The sequence below is a fragment of the Sabethes cyaneus genome, chromosome 2 (assembly GCF_943734655.1).
Source record: "Sabethes cyaneus chromosome 2, idSabCyanKW18_F2, whole genome shotgun sequence".
Lineage (NCBI taxonomy): Eukaryota > Metazoa > Arthropoda > Insecta > Diptera > Culicidae > Sabethes > Sabethes cyaneus.
The window spans coordinates 80,654,408-80,672,932 of NC_071354.1; the positions used below are offsets into that span (position 1 = coordinate 80,654,408).

An 18,525-nucleotide genomic window follows, 5' to 3' on the forward strand; every position below is an offset into this window, starting at 1 on the left:
GATAAACCAACACGAATGTTCTCCGCAATTTACCATCCACGCAAGTGGAGCATCATTAACACTGACTTGTTTTACTTTACATTCTTCTTCCTTTTTCGGTTTGTTCGACGCTTCGTTTTTCTTATAAGAATCCGAACCAAACTGATTTTTCCAACTACGACAATTACGCTTCAGATGACCGGGCTTCTTACAGTGGAAACAGTGACGAGTTTCTTTGTTGTTGCTGCCGGTACCAACATGATTTTTGCGAAAATCTGTTCGTAGCGCTTTTTCACCATTGTCGGTGACAATTCCATGCCTCTCTCTTCGTTTTTCTGCTTCGGCAAGCAACTTCGATTTTACCAGGTCCAAGGTCAATTCCTCTCGCGATCGTTGCTCCAGCGCAGTCGTTAACGGGTCGTATGATTCAGGAACAGAACACAACAGCATAGCCACCTGCAGCTTCGCTGGAATTGCTTCACCGGCATCTGCAATACGCTGCAACAAATCTGTGAACGTTTGTAAATGTTGCTCCATATTACCGTTTTCTGCCAATTCCAGGCGAGTCAGCTTCTTCAGAAGGTACACTTCCGAGCATTTGTCGTGGTAGTCTTTTAATGCTTTCCAAGCATCTTTCGCGTTTGCACAATTTCGAATCAGGCTTGTCTGGCTGTCTTCAATGCACAAACCGATTGTCGCTCTAGCCTTCATATCCGCTTTTGTCCACGCTTCTGTTATAGGCTCCGGAACCGGCTCCGAAATGACATGCCACAGCTCATCGCGAATGAGCAGCATTTCGATTTTGAACTTCCAGGACTGATAATTCTGGTTGTTCAACTTCGGGAGTGGAAATCGTGGTTGGTCGGCCATTTTAACAAAATCTTCACTCACGGGATACAGCACAGCAAATCAAAATAAAATCACTGTCCGGCGTCACAAATTTCTTCGCGGTCTTACACGCTGGGCCCATAACCTGTTAGCGAACAGGAGGGAATCATCGATAATACGAAAACACTTGAGAAATCCGCGGAAACGTATTTATTACATCGGAGTAAAACAGATAACGTGTCTATTAATCAAGATATACATTTGCAATGTAGAGAAAAAAAAATTACTTTCATATTGTCCCTTACGAAAAGGGTGTATTCGCGCATCACGTAGCGTAAGTGCTGCCAACAGTTTGAAGTATTATTACGGGCCTATGAAAAGATTCACTAGAATATCTTCTTCGGTCGAGAAGGTCTTTTTAACAAGAAGATTTGCATCTCTGTTATTGTTCCACATACAGTAAAGATTTGTAAAACGCGGTGGGTGGTGCTGTACGCCCATCGCGATATCTCAGCTGTTCATTCTCCAATAAAGTTGATTTCTGGTAGTTGATCAAAAGTTATACCACATGCTAACAATGTACCAAAAATCAACTTTATTGGTTAATTGACATCAGAGATATCACGATCGGCGTACAGCACCACCCACCGCGTTTTACAAATCTTTACTATAAACGTTATACGTCACTATCCGTAACACTCCTATTAGCGAAGGTGGTAAACTTTTCATAAAAATGTTTGTTGATTTTACGTCATTGGTGGTGGTATGAATATTAGCTCTAACACAAATGCACGCAAGGAGTATCATGGCCGGTAGAGCGAGCCAGAGTGACCCCGGAATAATAAGAGACCAGCCTATCTTCGTTTTACACGGGTCTTCGACGATGGGCTATATTCAGATTTCTACCGAAGTTGAAAATAAAATTTATATAAAAGCAAACCTCATAAGCCCTACACTCTTAAATGGGTTTATATACAAATTGGTTGGATTTAGTTAAAACTCTATCAAAACTACCCAGAATGCTCTTAAAATGTATCCCGCATTTGGCACCTTACTGGACACCGCAGTCTAAAAGTGCGACTGGCACAAAAAGTGCGGCAATGCGAATGCTGTGAGTGAGAAAGAGATGGAGTGACAACTGCAATGTTGCCGTTTTGTTTTGTCATATACATTGGCATTAGAGAAAATAATCTGGATTAACCCAGGTACAGCTGCAAAGCACAATACAAACCCAGATTTTTAGTAGAAAATTGAATCAATTTCGGTTATTTGCTACCAATTATTCACGGGGACCTACGCATTTTTTGAATAAGTTCACTATTTCTAATAACAGCGTTCACATACCTCCAATATAGTCGACTACTGTAGAGATACGTTCGGTTATTGTAGCTCCAAACGAGTGCGGCATCAATCCGTTCGATGCTTTCCGGCAGACCGAGATGCGTTAACGGTTTCGGGTATCCTGGCTCCAGGTGTTGAGAATTGAAGACATAATATTGCTTTCCTATTGGTATTCGATAAAAAACGTCAGTCAATCACATTACATCACAATAGTTCAGAACTTCAATACCTATGAAAAACAGGATCTTCTGGTGTTTGTTCTCGTAGACACTGTCGATTCGTTCGAAGTCCTTCGGCAGCCCGAAAAACATACGATCGATCTCGATCGGTGGTCGGTTCTGAACGTCGTTCTCGAAAATTCGCCACATGTAGCGATCTTTGAAGATGAACAGTTCATTCCGGATCAGTGTGATCGCGTCGTAGCTAGTGTCGCAAGGGTCTGGCACTCGTGGCAATGGGGGTCGCGTGTTTGGATGCTGAGTTCGAGGATGATGATGATGGTGGTGATGATGATGGACTTTAGTCGGTGTCGGAATGTGCCTCGGAGAATCTGTGTCTGGTTCGTGGGTATATGGATGTTCTTCGTGGTGCACTCGAGGCGTCGGATAATCTGTTCCGACTCCGCGCGGTCGATCCGGGTAGTAAACACGGCGTCGTGGAATTTCGGTGGTGGTAGTTGTCGTGGTTGGTCTCCAAGGATGCACTGGATTGTCCGGCGGTAAATCTTCCCACGGGTGTCCATTTTGGTCCTTGCGGGGGTAGTACCTTTTGGTGGATGGTCTTCGAGGAGGAACAGGAGTTGTAGTAGTTGTAGTTGTGGTCGTTGTTGGCGTATGCCTTTCTGGATTTCGGCCATAGGTTTTCTTTTTTGGACCATAGATGCCTTGAATTCCATGTCGATCGTCTTCCGGAATGGTATGTTTACCACGATAAGAAACGTGATGCCAGGGAAACATGATAGCATCTTTTACAGACGAATGTCCTAATCCTAAAGAGTGACCAAACTCGTGAACCGCAACGTCAAATAGACGAGTTCCTGAAAGGGATTAATAAATCCATTATTCAATGTTTCTGTTGTAAGATTCACCCCGCCCATCTTACCATCCGTTCCGAGTGGTTCATTCAAAAGCCACGTTTCTTCCTCGTCAAAGTGAGCATCTCCGCCGATGCCGGTCCCGGGATAAAAAGCGTGCGCTAGAATTTTTCCAGGCCCATCAAACCTGTATCCATCGCCGTGAAACTGACGGGCAAACAACACCTGAATATCTGCTTCACTGCTGTATACCTCGCGAAAGGTTAGATTGGCATTCTGAGCCCATAGATCCAGTGCTTCGTGCAGGACTCGTCTCACTTGACCAGCGTCCAAATCTACCATTGATTGATTCACCAAACTGAAAGGAAAGAGAAAAATTCAGATGTTATTTAGTCATACGTACGTCTTATAAAGTTTAGGGGGAAAATGTATAATAAATTGTTATGCCTCTGCAGCAATTGCTGACAGAAGAGCAATCCAACTATTAAGTGTTGACAACGGTCTTTTTTTTTCTAAAAAAGAAGTTCATCCTTTTATTAACCCTCGCTATTTCATCAACAACCCAATCAACTAAACATCGGGTGGACAATGCTTTGAAAGATGCGGAACCCGCATGCAGACTATAGCCGACATTCATCGAGCGACCGTTCACATTGATTTATTAGTATCAATCACGAAAGAAATGAACCAATTTAGTACTAGTTCCATTATTTGGATATCGAATAGCACACGATGAGAGAATAGACAAATGGGTTCCGACTAACGACCGTGTAGGTTGTAGGGTCAGCAACGCCTGGTCATCAGCGTAGATTTAGACGGAGCACAAAATTGGACAATTTTGTGGAACGGATTTGTCAACTTGGCAAATCAAATAATTCGAACGAATGGCTGCGTTGCAGCATGCCGAGGGTATATGGAGCAACCGCGACAGCCATTTGTTTGCTATGGTATGGGATTAGATCTGAATTTTATGAATTTTGAGAAGTTAGTTTAATTGATTACTTTTAAGTTGTTCCACTATTTGAAATAAATGCGTTATTGTTAACTTTGTTAGCTAGATTGATCCAATTTCGATGAAAGTAAAACATTTATATACAATGTCTGGATGTTTAATAAGAGGGGCATATCTAGTACCAAGTTAAATTTAGCAGTAGCTTTTAAATTTGGTTAAATTATTTCATACAAAAGATCCGTTTAAAGTTGTAGTAGAACTGAGACTGATCGGACGACCAGCTGTTTCTCCGTTTTGTCCTCGAAATTATTGGAGTAGCTCCTCCGTTTGCGGTTTCCCAAAAAAAATATTGGTCGCAACTGGGGAACGTTGGGAGTATTGACGGCCTTCGATACAATGTTTATCTTCAGCCGGTCCATCTCCTCTAGTGATCTCTTAATAACGAGCCAAGAACAGATCGGGCCAAAAGACCACTCCTTTCTCGTTTGATAATTCTTAATGAAGCCGGCAACTTCCTGCAGGAACTTTGTATACAACGTATCTCCCCGTTGGATGTTCCTTTCTCGCTGATCGTCAGCCATTAAACGACCTTCTTTGGGCTGGTGTGGGAGGTGTGGTTGTTCTGCTGGTGCGGCACCGAGAGATATTGTACAGTTTGAGATTATACTGTACCGTAGGGGCGCTAGTCTCATTAGCCCGGAATAGTTGTTCTACTCTTCACGATCTCTGTCCTTCTTCTAGGTCGATATCCACCCCCGGTTTTAGATAAGAATATGGTCGATTGAATGCAGTGTTCGTTGATCAGGTGATTTTCAGGTGGCTTTGTGGATATTTTTGCGGGGAATGAAAGTGCTTTTGATTACCAGGACTCTGGAAGCTGCAAAGTTGTACAGGTTATGGGGCCCGATCACGGGTCTACACATCGCTTCCCTGTCGATCTGGGCGTTCATATCCTCGATGTTGATCTTGATGTTCCGTGGCGAACAGCTATCGTACGTTGTCTTCACCTGCACATGGAACGCTTCCTTCCCTACTAGCACTGTTGTTACAAAGTTGTTGTGGTAACCGAAATATGACTAATTTCAGTCTTAATTCGGTTGCTTCAACTAAATGGACTTAAAGTGTTTTACTGGGGTTCTTGTCGTCAAGTCTATCCTCGTGTAAACAGTGCACGTTTATGGTGGTGTTGTTGAAGAAACGGCCCTTAAGCCTTGATAAATACATACAATCGTTGATCGTCACCGAATGCAACAACTCGTTGGTCACTCTACTGCTCTGCTAACATTAAATGGATTTTCCACACCTTCTCACCTTTGCAACAGATCTTTTGCAATGCCACGATGCCGAACCTTCGGGAAACAGTAGTTCCAGCAACACCCTGTTGTCGAACACGAAATACAGATTGTTCATGCCGAAAGTTCCGAGTAGAACTTTCTTGAATGTTCATAGTGGAAATGGGCTTAGGTAGGTTGCCTTACTAGGGCCACGCTACCGAGTCTCGTAATGAGGCTGTCATCTTAGCTGTACTGCCCATAAATGGAAGACAGTCACATCTGCAAAAACGTGCAACTACGAAAAACGCTGTTGAAGCCACGACAATTTTTTTTAAATATTGAATCGATTTTGCAAACAAATCGTCCAAATCGTCATAAAATCACTTGAATGTACATAACAGAATACTTTTACAAGCAATTTGTTTACAAGTGACCTAAAATGTATACCAAAACTTAGAAAAACTGCCGAAGTTACTGATATGCGTTTATTTGTGCTTGAATAAGCAAGAATAAACGCATAACAGTCACAGCATGCCTTGATCATAGCGTTGTCCGTGACTCGGGACTCGGCAGTATTTTCAAGACTACATGTCGTTGTTGTTTTAATAATTCACGTACTCGTTCAATTCAATTGTTCAAAATGTCCGTTTTTGACTCAAATCTCTTCCTGGCCTTTCCTCCTTTTTATTGTAATTTGTTATCTTGAGTTTTCAGAGAGCATGATGGGGTTTGTTTGACTCAGAAGCTGGTCGCTTTCCTCGTGTGTCTGGAACACTCCCAGAACATGTCCGAGTATGACCAATGTGATCCTGGACACTATATGTGACAACAAATGAACTATTTCAAACTAGTTTTGCTATTTCGAGTACCGACTTAGAGATGTCACATGTTGTATTTTAGTTAAATTCAGAAACTGATCTCCGTAGAGGTATCTGGAACATTCACGGACATGTTTAGATGTGGCCAATGACGGCTTGAACACTTTATACGACTACCAATAGTCTAGATTTGCAAATCCGTGTATTTATAGGTGTCTAATGATGGGTTTGTTGTGATTCAAGGAGCTTCTATGTTCAAGTCCCATATATTCCGGAACTAATTCCCACTGTAACTTCGGAATCGTACATCCGATCCAAATTCTCCTCAATAGTGTTCTTCTAGGCCATAAAGCCTTCCGTTTGGTAGTTGTTGCAGTCGAATCAGTCCAGGCATTTCCAAAAATCAGATGCTTATTGATATATTTTTACTACTGTGACTGTTATGCGTTTATTTGTAATATGGGACTGACATAGTTTGATATTTTTTTCAACATCTTGGGAACAAACATAACTTTTTTGTTTGAAATATTGAAAGAACAGTTAATTTAAAGATGATTCCCAGGTTTATCTCAAAAGTGGTGAAAAGTCAGATGGGACTGTTGTGCATTTATGGGCAGACTGTAGTTGTTGCGCATGCCCTTCGTGCAACGCTGCACCTACTCGTATCTCATTGGCAAAGCGGCACTTCACCGTGCTACGACCGTCATACTCTCGGAACGATAGAACTGTCAATTGCGACAGCTGCGTAAAACTGCAAATCATGGTCATCGAGCTAAAACGTCTTGTCATCGGAAAAGATTGTTTACGTGCCGTGATTGGAAATCTAATTTAAAATTTCACTTTGCTGATTTCAAAACCATATAAAAGTTATACTTAAACTAATTAGTTCTTACGTGCTAATATTTACAACCTATTTACAATTTGTGCTTAATCTAAAGTAAGTCTATTAAAGTTTAATTAAGTGAGTTAAACTTAATCTAAAAATGTACAATCTATAGGTTAGAGTAAGTGATTTCTGCTCAAGAAAAAGCTAATAGCTTACTCAGTCTATATTTCCTCATACGTAAGTAATTATATGCCAATTAAAAATGTATCTTCAACTAAGTGCTTCGCTTACGAATCTAGATGTTGGAATGATCTAAGTCCTAGCTCGGCATTCGCGAAGGTTAAATTCCTGTAAACATTAAAAAGCGCACAAACGTAAGTTTACAAATACGCTGTAATTATATAAAAATAATAACAATCCAATATTGTAGGAAAATTTTAATCGCGTAACGCGAAATATACGAGATTTAAAATTTTGGAAAACCTGTTTTCTTGTTGCATCCGCAACAGTAGTGTCGAGACAACACATTTCTTAAATTAGCCACCCGATTCGCATCAGAAACTATTGTTCGAATGACCAAGTGTTTATAGCGGAAAATATTTATTTACGCTTTAAGCTGCAATTATTAGAATCGTTAGTTAACTTTTTTCTCTTTATACAAGTTTTCATCACTCACAATCTTGGTGATCGATCCCAATTATTCAAGGTTAGGAAGCAAATCTCGTGGTCTAGATCTAAGCGAATATTAATGTGATTTGCTCTCAAACACCGCAAATCAGTTACTTTCTAATTCAAATCGGCCTCCTTACATACGTGTCGTAGTAGTTAAACAAACACTATCTCAGCTACAACTTTTATAGAATGTCCACCACCGCATTAATTTAACTAAATAACGTAATAACAGAAGGAAAGACAGCGTCTGTCCTAGGAGAAGGAGTTATAGAAACACGAGAGTGATATTTCCAGAAGAAAACTAGAAATGCTCGTAAAATTCCTAGAGGAAAAGTAGGTTTTGGAACAGGAGTTGTTGCTGACTGATGAAGATGTCTGTTCGCGATGCATCTTTTCTAGTGGAAGATCGAGAACGCGCGAAAAGTTGAACAATCACTATTCCCGAAGCGGTTCTATGCGGGGAGGCACAGTAGAAGATTCGATTTCGGAAAACTTAAACAAAGAAGCTAACATTTGTTTCGGTGATTTGGACCAAGCGAGGGTACTGCCGGATCCAATATTTTCCAAGTCTAACCCGGAACTTGCAGTTAGAAGTAATGTTGGCGAGGTTGACCGAGCGAGGCAAAACTCCGAAAGTGGTAATTTACCGATTGCACCCCCAAACGCGTAACAGATTGCAGCTGCGAGACAACTGCGTCCGAAGAAGCTGCCTACGTTCTCAGGCGATCCAGAAGAGTGGTTGATTTACTACAGCAGTAGCGGCGTTTGGAGGTGCCGAAACAGGAACGGCTTGATACCTTGATGCACTTCGGCAAGGCTTTTCAACAGTTTTGTGATCACCTTAACGCTGCGAACGAACGAAACCATTTGAACAATGCAACATTACTGGAAGAGCTTGTAGAACAGCTACTCGCTAGTATCCAGCTCGAATAGGTGCGATACAAACGAGCATTCACTGAGTCGTCGGTGAAGGAGTTTGATGAGTTTATGGACTACTTGATGGTGGATGCCAGCGAGGTTACAACTCTTATACAGCCATATAAGTGATCAGCTAGAGAAAAAGAGGCAGAACCATAAAGCTTACGCCCATGCCCATAATGGGAGCACTATTTGGACGAATTATTTTCCGTCTAACTAGGAAACCGTATCCGATCTGCTTGGAGCAGGAACACCGAGTAAGAAATTGTGAGAATTTCAAGGAAATGTGTGTTGGCGACTGATTAAAAGCAATGGAAAGCTTCAGCTGCAGTATTGAAAAATTCATAGCAGCAAAAAACTCAATGAGATTTCAAGCACCATGAAATTTCAACCTTGATCAGAAGCGCCAAACTCACATATGAATTTCTCTTGCTATTATACGCGATGTCTCTGTTGCTATGCGGAGTGAACCAAATTCAGCTTTGAGCATTATGCTTAATTCTTCCACAGCTGGCATTTCACAACGAACCAGAGAGCGAAAGAGAATTAACCGCCAGAGAAAACATCAGCTGCGAAAACGCTAGCACACATTCATAAATTAAGATGGCAAACATATTGGCAGAATTTACATTTTTCCTTCGCGGGAATCGACATTTTCTTAACTAGAAAATAAAAAACCTAATAAGAATTAGATAAACATGTAGTTTAAATGTGTGTTTTAGTTTAACTTTACGATTTATTTAGAGATTCATTCTCTTACGCTCACTCACAGTTACGTATTGCACGAGATAATGCCTATGCTGTTCAACAACGAATTTGTATGTATATGTGTATATCTCCGGGTAGCAGTTGAAGTAAAGCAGAATGCGATCAAGCAGGAAGAAATATGTGTGAGATTTGTGCTTCTTGCTATGCAAACAGAAAACCTCACGCGTGAGTTTTTTGTGCGTAGGATCAAGTTGACACAATTCACAGTTGATTTTCATTTTTGATGAGTTTTGAGATTTTGAGTTTTTAACATCACTGTTCAGCTGTGTGAAGTGTGCTTATTCGACCACCAACTGGACCTGCTGGTTAGGTTACCATTGCAATATTGGAGAATGCGGGAGCCGTCGCCATCAGCTGCTGCATCAGGAGGGGTCACCGACAGCCGTACGAGCAGAGTCCCAAGCCCATTTCGAGACACCGGAGCCTGTCTTGTTACGTATCTGTAGAACTAGTTATTATTTACAATTTTGCTGAATAAAGTTTTGCTCTATCTTTTGAAGTTACGGAGTTACATTACAATGCTGGTATCTCATTACTAACTAAATGAACGTTCACTAAAGGTGCAGCAAAACTTTTTTCAGCAAAATTGTAGATAATAACTAGTTCTACAAATGTAGGGGAAGGGCGGTAAAGACGGACACCTTAAGGCAAAGACTCAATATCTACTCAAATATAACTGTATCGATCCCAATTTTCATACAAACTGAACCTTTAAGTCTCTGTCTAATAAAGTTACAGCGTGTGCTGGAAAATTTCTTCCAAAATTTATGCTTTTTTAAATATTATAAACATCATGTATAAATCAGAGTTTCTGCGCATGGGCGGGAAAGACGGACACTTGATATGGGAAAGACGGACACTCGCAAAAAGGTGTCACGCGTCGTTGAATTATCAGTATTAAGAAAAATTAACATATTTCATCATGTATTTAGGAAAGAATTGGTTTGGGAAAACCCCCTTCCCGATCCCCCCTTTGAGCGAGAAAATAGAATGGTTCCTTCAATATTTTAATTGGTGACGAATTAATTGTTTCTAAAAGTTGGCTCATTCCAACTGTTATATGACTTCTGGTTACTTTTACATATATAATATGTAAGTATTTGCAATGTTAAATCGTTGTTGGGCAAAATGGGTTCAAAATCTGTGTGTCCGTCTTTCCCTACCGTTGGGTGTCCGTCTTTCCCGACTTGGATACAATTTTTTCAAACTTCAATAACTTTTTACTGAATATTCAAAAATTCACTAGGTTTCCAACGGATATTCAGTGAAAGATCAAACTAACGCATTGTCGTCGGTTTAGCATGAATATGTTGTTTTTTAACGATTTACCAACTATTTTCTTCACGCACAAAATTACATCGGTTAGTGTATATACGCATTTTTTCTTTGTTTTGCTTATAAATTTGTCAGCTACGCTGCTAAAAATCGGCAGTTTAGTTCAAAAGTGTTAATTCAATCTATAGAAACATTTCCCATCATTGATTTGCTTCAAAAAATTATTGTTTAAGAAATATGGCAAGTGTTCGTCTTTCCCGCAGTGTCCGTCTTTACCGCCCTTCCCCTACCATATATCAAATCAAATTGTGCTCGGTTGAGACGGTACTGTCAAATGAATCAAAGTTGAGTCAAAGTGGTCGGACCATCCCTGCCTGCAGGTATGCGAGGCACGCATTGTTCAGTTGTTCACCAGCTAGTATATAATCTACTGTGACGTAATTGATGGTTAGAAAAATTTCCAATCGATTGACATCAATATCTCTAGAATCAATTGACGAATGAATGAGTTATAGACGTGCAAAACGTAATCACTTTTCGTTACATATTGGTTCCCTTGTTTGTACTCCGGTATAGAAATCATAGAAGTCGTAGTCGTACGTTAAAAAGATTGATAACAGTAAAGGCTGCAGGCTGCTTCCCTGTGGTACTCCATAATTGGCAGTAAAGCTGTGCGACTGACATAAACATTTAAGTAGCTGACTGACATTTTGAATTTAAGTAACAGGGTTTTAAGGAATGCATAAGTTGATTTTGTTCTTTTGTTTGCATTTTTGTTAATCAAGCCTAGCGTCTACTTGAGTCAAACGCCATTCTGAATCTGTGCTCTTAATTTGAAAATTGGATTCAGTATTATAATTGGTATTATGGGTACTGCAATAGTAGTAAAATATTTTTCCCTGCTGTCATATTTATAGATTCGTTACACTCATTCGTTGATGAAATCACCGTTTATTCGAATCATATTTTCCGAGTATTGTCATTGACTTAACGTATCCAAGTTTACCAGTACAGTAGATATCCAAAATGATTGCAATTTAAAATAACAAAAGTTGGTTTGCTAAAATGGCTCTCACTAAGACAATTCAATATTGTGTCGCGTGTCGGCATCACAGCTGACGTTGATTAGTTGCTAAAGTGGAGATTAAAATGTTTAAATAATAACCGATTTACTACCGTGCTCGTAGCAAACATTCTAATAAATTTGCGTTCCTGACTGAGATGACAACATAATGAAATGACAGCGTCATTTTATTCACGCAACTCTTAAGCTGGATCTGGCACGGTAAGCTGTCGACATAATTCAAATTTTAAACCCATAAATGATGACACACCCTCAGTGCTGTAATGGTCGTGAGTGCGGCGCCAGCTATACACTCATTTGCTGGGCGGAACCACTTTTCATACTTCATGATGGCAACAGCAGCAGCAGCAGTAGCAGCGTCTGAACGGACCAGGACCAAAGACGATGATGGTTGACACTTTTCCCTTGAGAAGTGTGAACAGGAGAAAGATACTTTCGGAAAATTGGGCTAGCGAAGGAGGAGTGCCGGGAGCCGGCAGATACTGTCTGTTTGGATCCTAGCATGGAAGGCAAACGCTATATATCCACCCTTTAGATGCGAGCTAAATTATAGAGAAAATGGCACCGAGAAGGCGCCGCAGGAGAAGCATCTTGATTTTAATTGAAAATTAACAAAATTATTACGCTCGTTTGTCAGTGTTTTTAAGTGCGATGCGTTTCTTCTACCCAGAAAGCGGAAAATTGAAGTTCAGCTCCGATGTGCCTTGCATCTGTAGACAGAATACTAGCCACTAAATCGACAACAGGCGTGAGATTGTCTTAGAGCTAGCTCTTGGGTTGTACATCAAGTGTTAAGTAGCTGAAAGCAAAACAGATTTTAATCACCTTTCCATTAGTTAAAATCCTTTCGCAACAATTCGTTCCCGCAAACATGGATAATTTTCCGTAATCCGGTTACCGTTTCCACTTCCCTGCTCATGCTCACTTTCACGACTTGTCGGTTAAGACAGCGAGTCGCTTGCGGTTTTTCGTTGCGTGTGAAAAAGGGGGAATGAAGAAGACGGTGGGTGGGTACTTTGGTTAGATCCACCACAAGTAGTTTGCCGAGGATTATCTTCGAAAATGACAAAAAAATGTCTGGTTGCGATTTTCGTTGTATTCCAAGTGTCGATGGAACAGAGCTAGCTAATTACTTAAACTATTTCACTTTCTAATTACTTTTCCCTTCTCGATGCTTTATGGGGCTGGGATGTTTTGAGTTATAGCCAATTTATCATCGCTGTAAATGATTTCTTGTGGGACTTGATGGAGTGTTTGTTACTAATTTCCCCAAAGACACAACACCCGGAAGGTCTGCTCTACTTTCAGTCAGTTGAAGGATATCTAGGACTTAACGCACATAGGAATTGACGGGGGGTGTACGGGATCGGACGTCATTTCAGAGCAGCTATAAAATTTGTTCATTTCGCATTCGTTTCTAGTGGCATGCACGTACGTACATACATAGTCGTGTGATGGCGCTGGCAATATATTCTCGACTCACTTAAATTTATTTGAATTTTTCTTTCGCAATGAACCTTGGAGCGTGGATGGGCGACTAAACTGATGTGCTGGTTTCATTTTTTTTTTAGCTTTTATAGTTGGGATGACAGTAATAAAACGATGGAGATGAAGGATATTGGGGAGCATACATATTTTACTACGAGCATTAACATTATTACAATAAATTGTTTCCAAATGTGTTTCATCGTTTTCCCTTGCCGGGATCTGCCTTGGGTCGCAGCGCGACGACGATGGCGACTATCGTAAAGAGACGAAATGGACGACTTTGTGCACAATGGAACCGTACGCTTACGTTTTATATCCCGCTGATGATAGCTGCGTTTACTTGTTGAGTGCTGGAACCAAAAGTTAATGACAATAATATCTCCTAATACTCCTACGATGGCTTGCCTTCTACGGCACATGTGAAGTCCATAAAGCCAGACCGGAAGTTCACATTAAAACTGGCTGAAATGTGGCAAATAGGACTTCAACTTGTCAGGAACGGAAAAAATATAAAATAGTTGAAAATATTCTATCAAAATAACAAAACATCGAAAACTTTTGTATTATGTAGTAAGAATTCATTTCCGTTGGATCCCACCACTATTGCTTTGGTGAGCACTGCCATATGAATGTTCATATTATAAGTGAAGAAACAAAGGCATTGGCGTGTCCAGCCATAGACAGAAGGAAGAGCACCGACCTTTCAGAAGCATGTTTGTGGCCTAGAAAAATCAAGTAATCGTAGGATGGCGGAGCTACTTTTATGCAAATAATTTAATTCTCACAAAAATATCGGTCGACTAAACTAAAAACTACAGACTTTCGGGTTTAATCATGACGATTTGTTAACATTGAAGGGTTTCCCACATCAAATTGCATCACGGAAAAAACGCTGTAGAAAATTACCCACTGGGTATTTTCTCTGGAAAATTTGGGTAGAAGCAGTAGAAGTAGAGTGTATTGTTTACATTATATTTTTATCGCTGTCAGTTTTTCGAAAATTGAAAAAAATGGTGTCACCCGAAAAGCAACGCCGCGAATTGATTTTGCACAAGCACCTCTGCCACCTGGAAAATTCTCAACTCACATCGAGACATTGGAAAACAATTCGAATTCGTGCAGTTAGCGGTGAGTCGTGTGATTAAACGTTACTACGAAACTCTGAGCATCAAACGGAAGGAGAAATGCGGTCAGATTGGATATTCTATTAGTGATTAGGACCACAAGCGTGTCGTAAAAGCGTTTAAGTGGAATCCCAATGCTTCGGTTACGGATGTGGCCAAAAAGTTGAATCTCAAGTCTTTCGTTCAGAGGGCCGGTGAAAAAGTCTCGGGTCTGGAAACTATACACATAGATGTTGACGAATGATGAGACTTACGTCAAGGCGGACTTCCGACAGCTTCCGGGGCTACTGTTCTTCACCGTCCAACACAAGTTTGATGTTCTGGTGGAAGTAAGAAAGCAGAAACTTTCAAAGCTTGCCAAGAAATACATGATTTGGCAGGCGATTTGCTCAAATGGCAAACGAAGTGCGGCTTTCGTGACCACCGGTACCATAAACAAGCAGATCTACGGAAAAAACTGGGCTATTATGAAGCAGGCACTACGGAAGTATCAGAAAGAAATCAAATCTGAAAAAGACAGGAAGAAAAAGTAGGTTTCCATACAGAAGAAGCTGCAGTCAGATGTTGTGAGTGGAGTTAAGCGTAAGGTGCGAGCATACGGTTAAGGTGCGTTTAGATTGGCCACATGTGGCATGCAACTTTTTCCAAACTGTTCCCCGATGTTTCCAAGCAACATGGCAACGTATCCCGAACGTTCAGGTGGCAACAGAACCAACATTGACCAACAACTAGCTACATGTTGCCTATCGCATGTTGCATTCCACATGTTGCCAAAAAATTGTCCAGTTTAAACGCACCTTTACGGTATTGAAGGGGTATGAAATGGAGAGAGTTACCTGGAAGGAGCGTCAAACATAGCTCTGGCTCTCTCAAGCTCCCACCTGGCGCCTCCACGCAGATCTAAGTCAAATGATGACGGTCGATGGCCTTACCCGGAAATGCTTCATGTACTTACTGAAGCAGCTAAGCTAGGAGGTGCGAACTAGAGCGCCTGTTCTCCAGGTGAGGGGCGGCTCACACAGCGTCTGTCTCGTAACGGGCGGCTGAATATGAAATGCTGTATCCCGCAAGCTATACCTAAGATGGCAGACCCATCAGCGGGATGTAGGTATCGCGACCCCGGTGAGGTAGTATACCGAAAACTCAATTACCACGAACAACGAACAAAGAAATTCAGGACGGAACAATCGGTATAGGACACGGCAAGGGACAAGGAAACGATTAAGGGATAACGATTGGAAACTTGGTACCTGGAATGTCCGAACCGGCACGGGCTGGCTTGCTTGCTCGAGAGCTGCATCAACTCGGAGTGGAGATCGCTGCTATTCAGGAAGTTCGGTGGCCAAATTCCGGAGAAAGGGAGTTCCGTGCAGTAGACCCTATTGCAGGCACTTCTTTTAAGTACCACATCTACTACAGTGGCGGTAAGAAAGCTGAACATGGAGTCGGTTTCGTAGTGTTGGGAAAACAAAAGCAACGAGTTATCCGGTGGAGGCCCGTAGATGACCGTATATGCGTGTTGAGGATTAAGGGCAAATTCTTCAACTATAGCCTAATCAACTTATACGCACCGACAAATGATAAATCCGATGATGCTAAAGACGAGTTTTACGACAAGCTTGAGAGGACCTATGGAGAGTGCCCAAAACACGACGTGAAAATCATCATCGGAGATGCAAACGCGCAGATCGGGAGGGAGGAATTCTTCCGTCCAGTTATTGGAAGACATAGCCTGCATCTGTCGACCAATGATAACGGTCTGAGGCTCATAAATTTTGCCGCGGCCAGAAGGATGGCCATCTGTAGCACCTACTTTCCACGTTTGAATATTCGGAAACAAACCTGGAGGCATCCAAATGGAGACTCTAGCTCTCAGATCGATCATGTCTTGATTGACGGTCGACACTTTTCGGATGTTATCGATGTACGGTCTTTTCGTGGACCAAATATCGACTCTGACCACTATCTCGTAGTGAGTAAGATTCGCGCAAGGCTGTCGAACACGGCGAAAGCTCGCACTGAAAGGACGCTGCGTTTCAACATCCAGCGGTTAACGGCAGACGGCGTTGCAGTGGAGTACGCCAGGAAGCTTGACCAGCGAATCGCAGAACAGCAGGTAGAAGAAGAAGATATAAATGGGCTGTGGAGGAACATCCATGGTGCCATCCAAACAACAGCGAGAGAGGTGGTAGGCACGACGCGTGGAAGACAGCGTAACAGCTGGTTTGATGCCGAATGCCAGAGAGTGACAGACGAAAAGAACCAGGCCAGGAGTCGCATGCTCACTGCGGCAACGCGTCAAAACAGAGAGAGATACAGAGAGACTAGAGCTGCGGAAAAAAGAATCCATCGTCTAAAGAAACGCGAGTACGAGGAGCACGTGCTTGCCGGCGCAGAGGAGCGATACGCCAGCAACGACACACGGAGTTTCTATAAAACGGTGAGAAGCAGGAATTTTGCCATGCCTGTGATGTGCAATGATAGTGCTGGCAACCTGCTTACCGACAAAGCGGCGGTAGCAGCCAGGTGGAAGGAGCACTTCCAGACACTATTGAATGGAGAGGTAAATGAGGAGATCAGCAGGGACAGGATAGAAATTGTAAGCGATGGTCAAGCTGTGGAGCCACCAACACAGGAAGAGGTTAAGAAGGCAATCAGTGAGCTGAAAAACGGTAAGGCTGCTGGGAAGGACGGTATCCCGGCTGAACTTCTAAAAGCGGGGAGCGAGCGGCTGTACCAAGCAATCCACCGGATCATTGTCAGGATCTGGGAGGAAGAACAAATGCCGGAGGAGTGGTTGGATGGCCTCATTTGCCCAATTTTCAAAAAGGGACATCGAATGGAGTGTAAAAACTATCGAGGAATTACATTGCTCAATTCTGCCTACAAGGTGCTTTCCCGTATCCTGTTCTGCAGACTGAGACCGTTAGCGGAGTCCTTCGTCGGCGAGTACCAAGCGGGTTTTCGTGAGGGTCGCTCCACGACGGATCAGATGTTTACCCTGCGCCAGTTGCTAGACAAGTTCCGGGAGTACAACTTGCAGACACACCATCTGTTTGTGGATTTTAAAGCGGCGTACGATTCAGTTAAACGAAATGAGCTGTGGCAGATAATGCTAGAACATGGTTTTCCGACGAAACTAGTTACGCTGATTCGTGCGACGCTGGATGGATCCAAATCATGCGTTAGAATAGCGGGTGAGACCTCAGCTGCTTTCGTGACGTTGGATGGACTGAAGCAAGGGGACGCACTCTCTAACCTGCTATTCAACATTGCCTTGGAAGGTGCATTACGAAGAGCAAACGTGGAAAGGAATGGAACTATCATCACGAAATCTCACATGCTTCTTGGTTTTGCGGATGACGTCGATATCATCGGAATCAACCGTAGAGCAGTAGAAGAGGCCTTTAGGCCCTTTAAAAGGGAAGCAGCGAGATTGGGACTTACCATTAATACCGCCAAAACGAAGTACATGGTTGCTGGTAGGGAACGTGGGAGCTCAAGTGGTGTTGGTGCCGAGGTGGAGTTAGATGGGGAACGATATGAAGTAGTGGAGGAATTTATATACCTTGGTACACTCGTGACATGTGACAACGATGTAAGCCGCGAAGTGAAACGACGAGTTGCAGCCGCGAATCGGGCTTTCTACGGATTACGTAGCCAGCTGAAGTCCCGTAGTTTGCAAATTCGCACAAAACTGGCGCTCTACAGAACACTAATCCTCCCGGTGGCCCTTTACGGACACGAATCATGGACGCTAAAGGAAGCTGATCGGCGAGTGCTTGGGGTTTTTGAGCGTAAAATTCTGCGATCTATACTTGGTGGCAAAATGGAAAATGGAGTGTGGCGCAGACGCATGAATCACGAGCTGTACCAAGTATACAAATATGCTGATATAGTGAAGGTAGTGCAATGTGGCAGGCTGCGGTGGGCTGGACACGTGGCCAGAATGCCCGATGAAAGAGTAGCCAAAACTATTTTCAGCAGAGAACCAGGAAGAGGCCGTAGACTCCGAGGCAGACCCCGCACCCGGTGGGTGTGTGCTGTCGAAGACGATGCACGTTCAGCTGGTGTTCGTGGGGATTGGAGAACGGCAGCCCAGGACCGACGGTACTGGAGGACTATAATTCGTTCGGCGCAGGATC

General features: G+C 42.5%; 1 protein-coding gene across 2 annotated transcripts in view; it reads right to left on the reverse strand.

Moving 5' to 3' along the window:
- The window catches only part of LOC128733409 (matrix metalloproteinase-2), a 690,883-nt gene that overhangs the window by 5,663 nt on the left and 666,695 nt on the right, over positions 1–18,525 (reverse strand). For both annotated transcript variants that reach the window (XM_053826977.1, XM_053826976.1), the window contains 3 exons: positions 3,250–3,539; positions 2,378–3,184; positions 2,152–2,311 (listed from right to left, as the gene is read on the reverse strand). In XM_053826977.1, coding sequence (XP_053682952.1) covers positions 2,152–2,311; positions 2,378–3,184; positions 3,250–3,539 — 1,257 coding nt within the window. The remainder of the gene's footprint in view (positions 1–2,151; positions 2,312–2,377; positions 3,185–3,249; positions 3,540–18,525) is intronic.